At 33.0% G+C, this 13,566-nt stretch overlaps 2 protein-coding genes across 6 annotated transcripts in view; one reads left to right on the forward strand and one right to left on the reverse strand.

Moving 5' to 3' along the window:
- The window catches only part of LOC117102466 (density-regulated protein homolog), a 6,487-nt gene extending 5,712 nt beyond the window's left edge, over window positions 1-775 (reverse strand). The window contains exon 1 of one of the 2 annotated variants that reach the window (XM_033242729.1): window positions 670-775. The gene's annotated coding sequence lies outside the window, so the exon portion shown is untranslated. The remainder of the gene's footprint in view (window positions 1-669) is intronic. The other variant, XM_033242730.1, reaches the window with a different exon arrangement.
- LOC117102464 (coiled-coil domain-containing protein 62-like) lies at window positions 770-13,558 on the forward strand. 4 transcript variants are annotated; one of them, XM_033242724.1, is made up of 13 exons: window positions 770-881; window positions 3,077-3,161; window positions 3,562-3,788; window positions 4,420-4,612; window positions 5,851-6,017; window positions 6,897-6,998; window positions 7,586-7,663; window positions 8,505-8,598; window positions 10,192-10,293; window positions 10,671-10,860; window positions 11,362-11,536; window positions 12,897-13,004; window positions 13,483-13,558. In XM_033242724.1, exons 2-13 carry the CDS (start codon window positions 3,089-3,091, stop codon window positions 13,513-13,515), a joined length of 1,542 nt encoding a protein of 513 aa, XP_033098615.1. In that variant the 5' UTR covers window positions 770-881; window positions 3,077-3,088; the 3' UTR covers window positions 13,516-13,558. The 4 variants fall into 4 exon arrangements, with proteins under 4 accessions (XP_033098615.1, XP_033098616.1, XP_033098617.1 ...); XM_033242725.1 differs by having other exon boundaries at window positions 800-871; XM_033242726.1 differs by lacking the exon at window positions 770-881 and adding an exon at window positions 2,845-2,900.
- Window positions 13,559-13,566: the final 8 nt, after the last annotated feature.

Raw genomic sequence — 13,566 nt, forward strand, 5'->3', positions numbered from 1 at the left:
TTTATTTGTATAAAAATGTACATAAAATTACATTTTTAATACGATTTTGCAATTATACAACTTCATATATTTTTAGACTGTGGGATGAATATGTAGCTGGAAAATTCTATGAATATGTAGCTGGTATCCGGGGGGGGGGGGGTTCATTCACTGATGACATCGGCAAGCCGACTACATTCACTGAGAGACGCGCTTGGCGTTCCATAGAAATTACCGGCGGCTCAACTTGTGGCGGCTCAACCGATCATATCCCGGCCTAGCTAGGCCTACTGTATTCATAAGGCCTAAGTAGTGTTAACTAATTTGGTAACCAATTTTACGGCCGGACGAGAAACCACATATAGCGCCGCTTAGGCCTAGCTAGGATAAATAGAGGAGGCTTAGGCCTTGGGCCTACACTAATCCTATCCACTAGGCCAAGCCTCCCATCTCTCTCTATTATAGGTCTAGGCTAGCTAGCCTAGGCTAGGCCCTAGACTGATTCCAAAAAAGAAAGGCTTGTAGGCGTAGGCCTAGCTTGCACAGCAGGACCTTAGGCCGGCTGTAGACAATCAACACCGATTCATATTAATAATATCATAACTTAAGTTGACATCAAATCTATCAGAAAAACTTTTTGAATTTAAAACTTGAATAAAGAACAAACTAATTCAGTAAAACTACACTCACGTTTTCGTTATCGACAGCAAGTTTGCGTTTTGTGAAGGCCTAACCTTTAACCTGTCATAATTATTTGCCACCAACAAGAAGCGGCAAGCAAGGTTAACCACGCCTACTTTAACATGCGCATGATGTCCCCCAAGTTAGCCCTGCTGTTTTGTTGTTGTCAAAGGTCAAATTTGAAGCGTCGTAATTTGAAAATCAACGAATGGTTCGTGATGGTAATTTGTTTGCTTTTCTTGGCATATTTTAGCCAGTTGAGATAGGCCTAGATAGCTTTAGATGGTGATATATTAAATTCTTATTTAGGAAGCCGCTTGCTATTTTTTATATAATTTAATAATATTCTAGGCCTAGCTAGGCTAGCTAGGAGGCTAGCCTGGGCCTCTAGCCTAGTAAAGTAGGCCTAGGCCTAAAAGGGCATTAATTGCCTGGCCCAGCCTACTTTTACTAGGCCTACTTACTACTAGGCCCAGCGCCCTGCTACCTACTTAATTGATTCATCATTCATCAAGAATGTCCTTGGCCCTAGGACTAGCTAGCCAGACATACTTTAGTACTGTAGGCCTCGGCTAATGAACTTTTGCACTTTTACTTTACTTTTATTTTTTCCTGAGCACTCCCTCAAATATTGGCGCACTTTGAGACTTTGTATAACTATAATGCGCCTTTTAAGTCGAAGACGGGATTGGATTTGGTTAATGATAGTTTGCATTGTTTTCTTCGGTTTCTGGTCAAAACAGCAATAAACCAAAACGGCAATAAGTCAAAACGGCAATGACCACAACGGTAAAAAACCAAAGCGGCAACACTTTTTGACCAGAACGGCAAGAGACCAAAATGGCAATAGTCAAAATGGCAAGACCAAAACAGCAATAGGCCTAAAGTAAAAACGGCAATAAACCAAAATGCCAACGAATTGTAAATATGAAAGTGTACATGATTAAATACAGTAAAAATGAAGCTAAATTTGAGAAATAACAAACAATACTGTATAACACTACAAATTCAATAATAGAAAGATTGGGGAACACAATATAAAAGTAAACATTTAAATAAGTAAAACTTTAAAATACAGACAAAATGAGGCTAAACAATTTATGACATAAAAGTAAAAATGCGAAATATTAACCAAATACTGTACATAAAGGAAAGTGTACAAAGATACAGTAAAAATTAGGCTAAATTGTCACAGAAGTGAAAGAACGACAACAATAACAACAACACCACCAACAAAAACAACAATAATAATTAAAAATACTGAAAATAATAATAATAATAATGATAATAATAATAATAAAACATATAAATTGAATAATAAAAAGATTGGGAAACACAATATAAAAGTAGTAAACATTTAAATAAATATGACTTCAAATACAGACAAAATTGGGGTAAAAAATTATGTCATAAAAGTAAAAAATGCAAAATAATAATGATAATGTATAGATAAAACTTCAAAATATAGACAAAATGAAGCATCTAAATAATTTGTCAAAAATGTGTAATAAATAAAAAACATTAAAAGTGGGAAAATGAGCCCATGGCAATATTCGATTTGCCTGCCAGGACAATTTCAAAACGGTTCAGAAAATTATGTGGCTAGTCTTGCTCCTTTGCCGTATTCATCTATGCCTGTTGCCGTTTTGGTCCCTATCATTTGCCGTTTAGGTTATTGCCATTTTTGTCATTGCTGTTTTGGTTTATTGCCGTTTTAGTTTATTGCTTTAATTGTCATTTTAGTAAGATTTATAATGATTGATTAAGAAACTAGGAATTTTTTCTTCAGTTGAAATTCAGTGTCACTGTCAGGGCTTTGCTTTTATCCAGAAACTAGGAATTTTTTCTTCGGTTGAATTGAAATTCAGTGTCAGGGCTTTGCTTTTATCCAAATCAAGTAGGTCAAACTACTGTACCCCCAGTGAGTGTTGCAGAAAATTGGGCTAAAGGTTCCCTTATACACTTAAGTGCAGACGACTTATTCATTACTTCAAAATTGCTTGTCAGCTGACAAGAAAAACAAAACCATGTCTTTATCTGTATATTGATTTCTGATAGTTATAGTATGCAACATTTTTTTCTATAAATAAATATATACTGTTTATTTAAGCACCTCTCACAGTAAATACATATTGATTGAAATTGTACATAGTATTAGCAATATTATTTTTCGTTCATAGGTCTAATCCTTAGATTTTTGTCAATGTCAAAAGGCAAAACACTAAAATATCAATGATGCTGTGAGTAGCAATTATCTTTCTCTTGAATTTATCTGCCTGTTTTGAATTCAAAGTGTTTTTATTGTTTTGTGAATTTATTGTAATAACCTGGCATTAGGATGGAGTTTGTTTTGTACTACTTCTAGATACCAATAACTACACTCTGTATTAATTATTCAATTTATTGTTCTTCATAGTGGTAGAGCGTCATGGATTTACGAAGTGCTTCACTAAATGCAAATGGCCACAGTTACCATGGAAGAGGCCAGACAAGTGGAAGAGGTATCAATGTTCTGTCATCATAAAACTATAATGTAGGCTGCAAAACTTGTTGTTACCCATATTGTAAAGTACCGCAGTTGCACAGATGATACCTCAAAAACTAGATCAAATTTGCGCTGAAAATCGCTACGAAAATAGGTGGGCAGAATTGTAACTTTGGCATAATACATAGATTATATATTAAGTTAGGTCAAAGCCTAATTTTCGGCAAAATCTGTGTGGAAATTGACCCTTATTTTCTGAAATGCATGGATGAATTTCTAGGCCAAATCTTTACCTGGAGCATATATGGCCTGCGCAGTCTTTAACTTTAAAGTCTGGGTTGTAACCTGAACAACAAAATATTTAAAGGTAATCACTAAGTAAGTAATAGTAATATACTATTCTTGTTTCTTATCAGATGGAGGCTTCAAAGAGCCATACCACAGTACCCCTAAAGCCAAAGCTTTGACAATGACAAATTCCAATATTTCTTCGAGCGCCATTGGCAGTCTTGGGACACCTTTTGATGTTCAGCCCTCTCCACTTTTGAGGCGAAGTGGATCAAGTCCTGGCACTGGTAGAATTAGCTCATCACACAGTCATGCTACTTCGTCATCAAGAGTTTATAAGTCTTCCACAAAACATGTATGTTTTAATTTTTTTTCTGATGTTTTTGATTTTTTTTAGCAGCTTTGTGTTTAACTATAATTAAATTTGGATAAGCTTTTTGTTAGTTATAAAATATTTTAAAGGCATAATGATATAAACTAGGGGATTTGTATACCGCATAATACATGATATGCTGATGTTACACACAATAATGAGGTGTACTTACTGTATCACAACACTATGGCATACAAGTAAAGCACTTTGCTACGCAGAAAATAGGTATTTACAGTACATAAAATATAGTATAAAAAAAATGAAAATTCATAGATAAAAAACAAGATAACAATAACAAATATGAAGGCAGATAATATTTAAATGACACTTCTCTATTGCTTTATTATTATTTATTTATTCTTTCTTTATCCTGAAATGCATGTTCAGTACAAATGTACTGATTTCCACAGTGGTTCAGTTAAAAACAATAGTAGATATAAAATCAAACAAGTAACTTATGAAAAAGTAAAAAATGAATTACAAAAACAGAGAAAGAGTACACAGATTAAAAGTTTTCATTTTAATTTTAGAGCTTCCTGCTAGCTGTTTGATGTGAAAGAAACAATATAAAATGAAATAATATCGAAATATCTTTCTTTTTTTTTTTATCCAGAATTACGTCTCAGACATTGAAGTGAGTACAGTGCAAAAGCAACGGAAAGAACTACAATTGATGATTAGTGAGTTGCAAGATAGAGACCGTGAACTGAATGAAATGGTAGCATCCCACCAAAAGCAGCTAATGGCCTGGGAACAAGACAGGCAGAGAGTACTGACATTGGAACAAAAATGCACAAGACTTGAAGGTAACAGATAGGGGCTTGAAAAAGGGAAGGGGTGAAAATTGTTATAAATATAATGTTAAGTTTGCAGTCTATTGACACCATTTTTATTCTTTTTTGAATTTTCTATTTTGATATTTGTAATTTAAATAAAAAAAGTATACATTGTCATCTCTTTTTTAATTATCTGTCTTATATCTTATGCATTACTCCAGATAAGGGTTTGAAAAACAGAAAGGGTGAAAATTGTCAAAAATAACACTCTCTTGACACCCTTTTAGTTATTTATGAATTTTCTATTTTAATATTTGCCCAAAATTTCAGATAGAAAAGGTATGCATTTTTCATGTTTATTTTTTCATTATCTGACTTATATCTTGTCTCAACAGACTATACCAAAATAAGGTGCATGCTTTTTAATTCTATGGCCATGGTTCAATCTAGCAAATGTACAGTGTCATTGTTTGTCTCACAATGATGAAACTACTTTTAAATCTATAGAACTTTGAGGGTCACTAATGGATCAGCCCCATACGTAGAATTAGAAGCAATGACCTAACAGTTTAAGCCCTGCCCACACTATCAAATGTTATTTTCACAAAAAAGGGTTGTATATCCATATATAGTCATGGTGTGCCCATATATACTCATGATGTGCCTATATTTGGTCATGATGTGCCTATATATATAGTCATGATGTGCCTATATATAGTCATGATGTGCCTATATATGGTCATGATGTGCCTATATATGGTCATGATGTGATGTCATGACCATATTTAAGCATTTCACATGTTTTTGTAGAATGAAATTTGATAGTCTGGACAGGGCCTTAGATATGGAAATCTGTATGGCCATAATCACAGATCAGGAACTTACAAAGTTCGTCAGCTGAAACAATTTTAAAAATTATGGGGAAAAAAGTGAGGTGTAATATAAGTGTAGTTATTCTGTGTGTTCATTATAAGCTTTTTTATACTTACTGTATGTAATTCATTTTTTGCATTTTTTAAGCTTAAAGGAACTTTGTAATATAATTTTGTGTTAACTGTTTTGTTTTTGTTTACATGACAAAAAAAGTATTAATTAAATCTTATCTTATAAAAAAAAAATCTTCGAAAAGAAAATAGTTGTACTGTAGACAGATGTCTGAAAAAGCTAGTAGTACTTCCATGACAATACAGGATGAAAAGAAAATAGTTGTACTGTAGATAGAGTTGGTCTTTTTCTAATAAACCAATGCAAAATTGTATTTATTTTAGGAGATTTACGCAACAAGAACGGACAGGTTAAAGGACTAACAACTCGTCTTAAAGTACTTGAATCCCAGGATCACTCCAAAACCTGTGCTCTAGAGACAACTCAAAAACAACTTGAACAGATGTCTGAAAAAGCTAGTAATACTTCCATGACAATACAGGATTTAGAGGTAGGGTCAAAGGTTGATTCACTATTTCTCTTTGCACCAGGATTATGCCAAGGAGTTTTATTTTATTTTTTTCAACAATCTTTAATGAAGCTGGTCCATCCATTAGGGACCCTCAGTACACATAGTAAAACAAAATATAAGAGAGTAAGAAACTAATTAATTAACAGAAATATAAATAACAACCTAAGAGGTGATAGGGTGGATTGTTTGTTCCTTCCTGCCCCAGTGCCAAAGGTTAAAGGCCTGTTTACACTTCAACGATAACGATAAAAATGCTAAAAAGTGATTGTTCATATAGAAAGTAAAAGAAATAAGAGTAGTTTTTACACTGGAACGATTCGATAACGATTTATCAGTTATGCGATAACAACATATTTTGACAAATCAAATCAGATGACGTCATAATCATGGAAAAACATTAAAATCGTCGTAGTAGCAACGAATTTAACGTTTGTCAATGATTATGACGTCATCTGATTTGATTTGTTAAAATAATTTATTATTGCATACACGATAAATCGTTATAGAATCGTCCTAGTGTAAAAACTTCTAATTTCTTTTGTTTTCTATATGAACAATCGCTTTTTAGCATTTTTATCGTTATTGTTGAAGTGTAAACAGGCCTTAAGAGGTAGCAGATTTCTATTTATTCCTGCCCTTTGGACGTTCAGCTTTTGATGTTAATTCTCTTTAAAATACAGTTTTTTTTGTTATGAATTAATGGGTGCTAAATTTTGATATTTTTGTTCTCAAAAAAGAGCAAGCAATTATGCTGGTCCTTCTTGTATTAATTTTTATGTATGTACAGTATATTTTATTAATTTTAGAAAGAACACATGTTCATTCTGTTAAAAATTTCTCTTTATTCTTTATAAAAAGGATAAAAACAAAGACCTGTATGAGGCTGTTCAGGATTTCTCTGGTAGAATTGGACAACTTGAAGCCAAGGAAGAGGAGTTAACAACAGTAATAAAACTCAAGGTATGCTGATTTCAGGCCTAACCATCTTTTCTTTTTTAAGGAAATCTGTTAGTTTAAAACATGTATTGGTGCCACATCCTGTGGTCAAGGACCACCTGAATACAGGACAAATACTACCAGGTCACTAGTTTCAGAGATAAGACCAGCCACAGAACATTATTTATAGCCAGTCCGACAAGCGTGGATCCTTGTCTTCGAATACCAATTGAGTTCCTTGGAGTAGAAATATTAATTTGCCGATTGAACCGAAGTGTTACCAGTGATTGCAACTCCCAGCTTTTATCATCTTAAATAAAAAATTCTCTTCCCCATGACCAATATCAAGGGTTTTAATGAGGAATCTTGACCGTAGGAACTTGGTCCGGACAACTGTTGGACTCCTGTCAGCATATTTATGGAACCTGTATTGTTCATAGCATGCAACTGGGTTTAAGCAAGTATTATTCCTACATAGAACCTGTTTTACTGTTGCTGAAAAGTAAAGGTGTTAATAGGTTCTAATTGCTTTGATTAAAAACAAAGATTGTGTGAGTGATTGATTATTGTTTGATTGAATGATTGGTTGATTTAATTACTTTGCCTTTCAGGATAAGGACCTCATTGAAGTGTCTTCGCATCTGAATGAGCTTACAGGCAAACTAAAGAAATTAGATGCAGCATACAAGGTAATAAGATTGTCAACAATAAAATGGTGGTTGGCGCCGTGGGAACGGTTTGGTTTCCCAAACTCGAGGTCGGGGTTTCGCTTGTGTCCTTGAGCAAGGCACTTTATCTGTATTGCTTCTCTCTACCCAGGAGCATAAGTGAATTCCTTAGGAGGTTCAAGTGCAATTTATGCGCTGAAATATTTCATGCAGCAAACTAAGGTATTTCCCCATAGGCATCATTCCAATGACTGGGGTAATAATGTGGAGAGTTGTATTGAGTACCGCAGTCGTGTCGTCACGACGCCAGGTGGCGCTGTCTGTTGTCAACAGACGTTGGTTACCGTTCATTACGCGTGAATGACTTCATAGACTACAATAGCAACGGAGTAGTATCACGCGGTATCCTGACGTAACACTGTAGTACTCTGTAGAGCATTATATAAAAACTTACATATTATTATTATTATTATTATAGTACACTTTTTGTAGGTGGCACATAAAAAAGAAATTTTTTAAATCTTTAGAATCTTGAATAATTAGGATGCAGTTTTTTTTTGCAACAATATATTTTGACTTACTGTAAAGTGGTGCCCAAAATACTCCTGTAATGTATGAAAATGACATTTTTCAAAATTTATGTGAATCCGTAACAATGGATTTGAATAAATGAATGGTTAGGCATAAACTCTAGATGTAGGCCTAAAATTCTGATCGATAGTGTAAGCATCACAACAATTTCAAAATATGTCTGCTTGGTATGAGTATGATAGAAGATAGTGCTTCTCTCATTAATTTACTTGACATTAACTTGTTTATAGTTGTTATTTATTTCTCCAATCTTTCTCATTGGCATTCTTAGCAACTACGACAGTCGGAAGGAGATGCTAAACAGGATGTGGAGCTCTGGAAGGGAAAGTATATTGAAGCAAATGCGGAAAAGGAGAAACTTAAAGGTGAATAATAATGAATTTCGTCATTTATTTCTGTCATCTTTATTTTATTTTATCTACATTATTACTACTTTTATTTCCTTTTCTTTGATTCCTGTCTAATAAATAAATTATAATGAATTTGTGCTTTTTCTTTCACTTGGTTTGACTTTAAATGTGAATTACTGTAGACTAATTTCCAAAAAAAAAAAAATTAAACTTTGTGCTACCTAAAACCAAACTGACGCAAAATCTTAAAAGTTTGAGGTGCTTGTTTTTTATAGCAATAATGTATTTTTTTGGTTTGCCCAGGGGAAGTCCAAATAATGTATTTCAAAAGGTCTTCAATAAAATGTGATTTTAGCACTGTGGCTACTATTTTATTAAAAAAAAAATTATGGTTGAGTGATTGTTGTCAGACTGACCCTGATTTACAATTGGCACTGTTTTGGGCAACACAGCAATTTTATTTTGGCCTTATATAATATTTTGGTGCTTTTCTTACATATGTGTCAACTTAAACATCTATCAATATATACTGTTGTTATTAATGGCAGTACCTTTAACATGGCTCAATCAAAATATTACAGAATTGAATAGAATAGAATTTCTTTCAGATATGTTAAGTTAAAGGTGAATTTATAATAGTTTGATGCTTTTCTCTCACTTGTATCAATATATAACATTGTTAATAGCGATGCAATACTTTAGCATGGCTCAATCATATTACAGAATTGACAATTTTTTTCAGTTATGTCAACTTAAAGGTGAATTGTAATAGTTTGGTGCTATTATCCTTTAACATGTATCAGTATATAATGATGTTGTTAATGACACAATACATTAAGCATGCCTCAATCACAATATTACAGAATTGACTGTCTTCTCTGTAGTTCTGTCAAACTAAAAGTGAATTATAATAGTTTGGTGCTATTTTCAATGTATCAATTTACTGTACATTATTGGTATTAATGACACAAAACCTTAAGCATGACTCAATCAAAATATTACAGAATTGACAGTTTCTTTCAGTTCTCTCAACTTAAAGGTTAATTGTATTAGTTTGGTGCTTTTCTTTCCCTTTCATCAATATGATAATTGTTTATTGCTGATACAATAACTCAGAGCACAGCAAACAGAGTAATGCAGCTCTGATGACAGTTATTATCTTTTTAAAAATTGTTTTCAGTATCGGTTTCAATCAAATTAAATAAACATTAACATTTTTTCAAACAACAATTATATCACGCTATTGTATGCATTTTACAAATATCCTGTAACCATAAAAAAATGAAAATCGAATAAAACATCAAATTGTTTAAAAAATGTTGTCTACTTCTAAGAAGACACAGATCACAATTCCTTGCCATCTTATCTATTTTTTGCTGCTTGTTATTATCTTATGGTTCATTAATTATATTTTACATATTGTAGTATTTTTGATTATTACTCTCCCTGTGTTTGTAAACATGTTATTAATGATGATAACTTAATAAAGCCGAAATGTTGAGTAAATATAGCCTCACTTTCTCCATTTGGAATCACTTTTGGTTTTTTTTTTTTTTTTTTTTAACATATATTTTGGAATATATCTATCTTTCTGCTTTTGTCATTTAGAACAACTCAGAGAGCAAATGCAGTTAAATGAAGGACAAACAACAGAGATGAACAATTTAAAGGAAGAATGTGAGGCTATGAAAAGAGAGATAGCCTTGACAGGTACGCAGTCCACATCTGCTAGTTTTTTTTTTCCAATTCTATTGAAATAGTAAAATGCTGTTCATCAATAAAAAAAAATAAAAATGCAATAGAAAATGACTAAGAATAGTGCTTTTAATGTTTCATTTTAACGCTTAGAGGTCATGACAATATGCACCTTATAAGTCCACCCGAGAACAACTTGCGATTTTTTTTTGCAATTGTTTTCAAACGTACTGAGTATTCAGTATATTTCCACGTCAGGTAGGGCGAAATTACATCTATTCATAATTCTCCTGACGCAAATCCAGTTATTGTTTATTCCATCACGACAATAACAATTACTATCCACCATTATTATATTTTAAATGCATAATCTTTTTTTTCTTCAATTTTAGTTGAACGAGACAAACGCAAGGATCAGTTGTTAGAGTTACAACGATCTAAACAGGAACGCACCGACTCGGAACTTACTAACTTACGACAAATTTACGAGCGACAACAAAGGGATGTTGCACTCTTGCAACTAAACCTGGATAGCAAACAAGAACTACTTAACCAACAAAGTTACAGTTACAGAATGTCTCCGTAAGTAACCAAGTTGCTTAATAATATTCATAACAATACCTAATAGTTCTTACATCCCATGAATTGTGAAGTGTAAAAACTTTATTATGTTTTAGTGGCCATCAAGTAGACCTCACAAAACCTTTCTGCAAATTTCGTCATTGAAATTATGACACCTGTATAAGTTCATTTATGGCACCAGTATGTCGACACATGTATGTAAATTATTATGGTGATAAAACTTTATATTATAATGCATCTTGCTTTGTTGAAATCACTTTTCACTTGTTCAGGTTATAATAATCAATAACTCATATTTTTAAAATTTTTCCTAATACATTTTCACATAATGAAAATATATTAATAATAATAATAATCATAATAAATTTTGAAATATTTATTGCCTTCATATCCAACCATGATGAATATGAATTAACAAATTACGAATAGTTATTAAATAATAACCTCATTAATATTGCAAATGATGACGTAATAAATATTATACTATAATCACTTTTCTAGGCACAAAGATAACACCTCATCACACTCTTTATCTACCTCTCCAAGCAAATCAAAACCCTCACCTAGATTATCGAATGGTAAGCACACCAGCCCCATTAGTAGCAGCCTACAAAGTACTCCAGAGAAGCCAAACAGTAGTGGTGATACAGACGACTTGCTTTCTGTGCATGCTGAGGTAAGTTGTGCCATGAAATCAAGCCTAACAATATTATATTATTGCATTTGTATACACCATTTTTGCCAAATTTGAAATGAAAATTTCCAAGAGCCTGGCAACTACTACTAGGAGATTTCCAAAGGCCTAGCATTTTGCTCTACATTGTTACCACCATGGATTAATTAAACGATAAAACTAAATTTACTAACAAGCACAAACATTTTAAAACGGAAAAAGAACGAAATGTTGATATTAAAAACAAGCCTAAGATTTAAAAATATCTATTTCATTGTTTACATACAGTAATTAACAAAAGGTTGTAACTTCTGCTGCTATATGGCACAGGTCTAGCGGCGCTATCCGCTGCGCTGTGCTCTATTTGTAATTATATAACTCATACATAGATTCTAGGCATCTGATTGGTTAAGAAGCAGGGCAATAGAAAGTATATTCCCCTCAAAAAAGTACTATTCCCCTCAAAAATAATGCTTTTTTGACCTGTCGCGATGTGCAAACTCTAAGCCCACTACATCGTGCTGCTGACGGTAAAGGGGACTGAGACCTCTATGATAAGATTATCCCCTGACCGCGTCACGGATCAGTAAGTAGACGATAAACAAATATGGAGGGTGCTTGTTTTGAGATGAAGGAGGACTAGCCTAGGCCTACCATTTCTTCTTGATGAAGCCGATAGCAAAAGCACTAAAAGACAAATTTAATGTGTCTTATAAATATTTGACAAATATATTGCAAGAAGATGGGTGCTGTTGAAATTGTGGAAATGAGCAAAGAAGAGCTAGACACACTCTTTGATTGAATAGGCCTAGGTGCTAGTCGATTAGTAAGCCTCTAATATAACAGGCTAGGAAGTAAGTACTTTTTGATGGCCTTGTAGAATCTATGTATGAGGTATATAAAACAAATATTGACTGCTCTACAGTATATTTGGGGAACAGTGAAATCTATTGATTTCACCATTCTCCTCATAAGCAGTCAATATTTGTATACCAGCCAGCTGCTGAGGCTAGGCCGCTGGGAGTCCCAAAGTGAAAAGTTGTGAGACCTTTGGTGGTGCTATTTCAATATAGACCCAATAAAATGGTGTATATTCACACAGTTATTATTATCATTTTGACAAGCTCGCAGCTGTTTGTGTAGGTATAACAACACAGGTAAAAACATAAAATGTATGTGCATGTTTGTATGTGAGGGAATCTAAGTCAGAAAGTAGCTACAGTGAGGCCTGTATACAAGGGACTTTTGGAATCTAGGGCAATAGACAAGTGAAGATGAGTCTAGATTCTTTGCATGTTCAGCCAAATATAATTATTGTCAATTATGAGAATAAAATTGTGAATCTTGTTTGTTTAATTTCTAGCTGAATGGATCTCCAACAAGTAAACTTCATAGGCTGCTAACGGAGTCTAGGCAAATGGTGGAGAGTCTTGAGCAGACGACCTTACCCCCTTATTTCCCATCCAGAAAGGTTTGTAGAACCCCATTACTTTGTTTTGTTAATTACAGTTAATCATTGTAATGAAGGCAATGTCTTTTCATTGCTTTCTATTCTCTGCAAATTGATTCTATTGAGGAATGTTAATTTCTATCACCCTCATTACCCTATAAATTATTTTTTCTCTGGATTTGCTGATCTTATTTTCACTATTTATGACATTCAGCATTATTACCTTCTCTATTTCAAGCTCAGACCATTTATCTATAGGCTATTTTTCTAATACTGTAATTCCAAATAATAATTAAAAAAATCTGAATAATTTACAGAGTACTAATTTATTACCAACTTTTGTATTGTCATATTTTAGATAATTAGAGCTTTCACATAGTAAAGTTAATGATAAATTATTAAATCAAATTAAAATATAAATCCAATTATCTATATTGATTATATTTAATGAAAATTAAATAACAATAAATATTTTGCATTTTTTTGTTTTGTTTTGTAGAGTATTAGCCCAAGTCGAACTGAATCTGACTGAATCATTTGTGAATTGCTGAATGGTTAGTGTTGAGTATGGGGGCTGTCTCTT

The sequence above is a fragment of the Anneissia japonica genome, unplaced genomic scaffold (genome assembly GCF_011630105.1).
Source record: "Anneissia japonica isolate Jap-2015-1 unplaced genomic scaffold, ASM1163010v1 scaffold288068_len275957_cov168, whole genome shotgun sequence".
In the NCBI taxonomy this organism is placed as follows: domain Eukaryota; kingdom Metazoa; phylum Echinodermata; class Crinoidea; order Comatulida; family Comatulidae; genus Anneissia; species Anneissia japonica.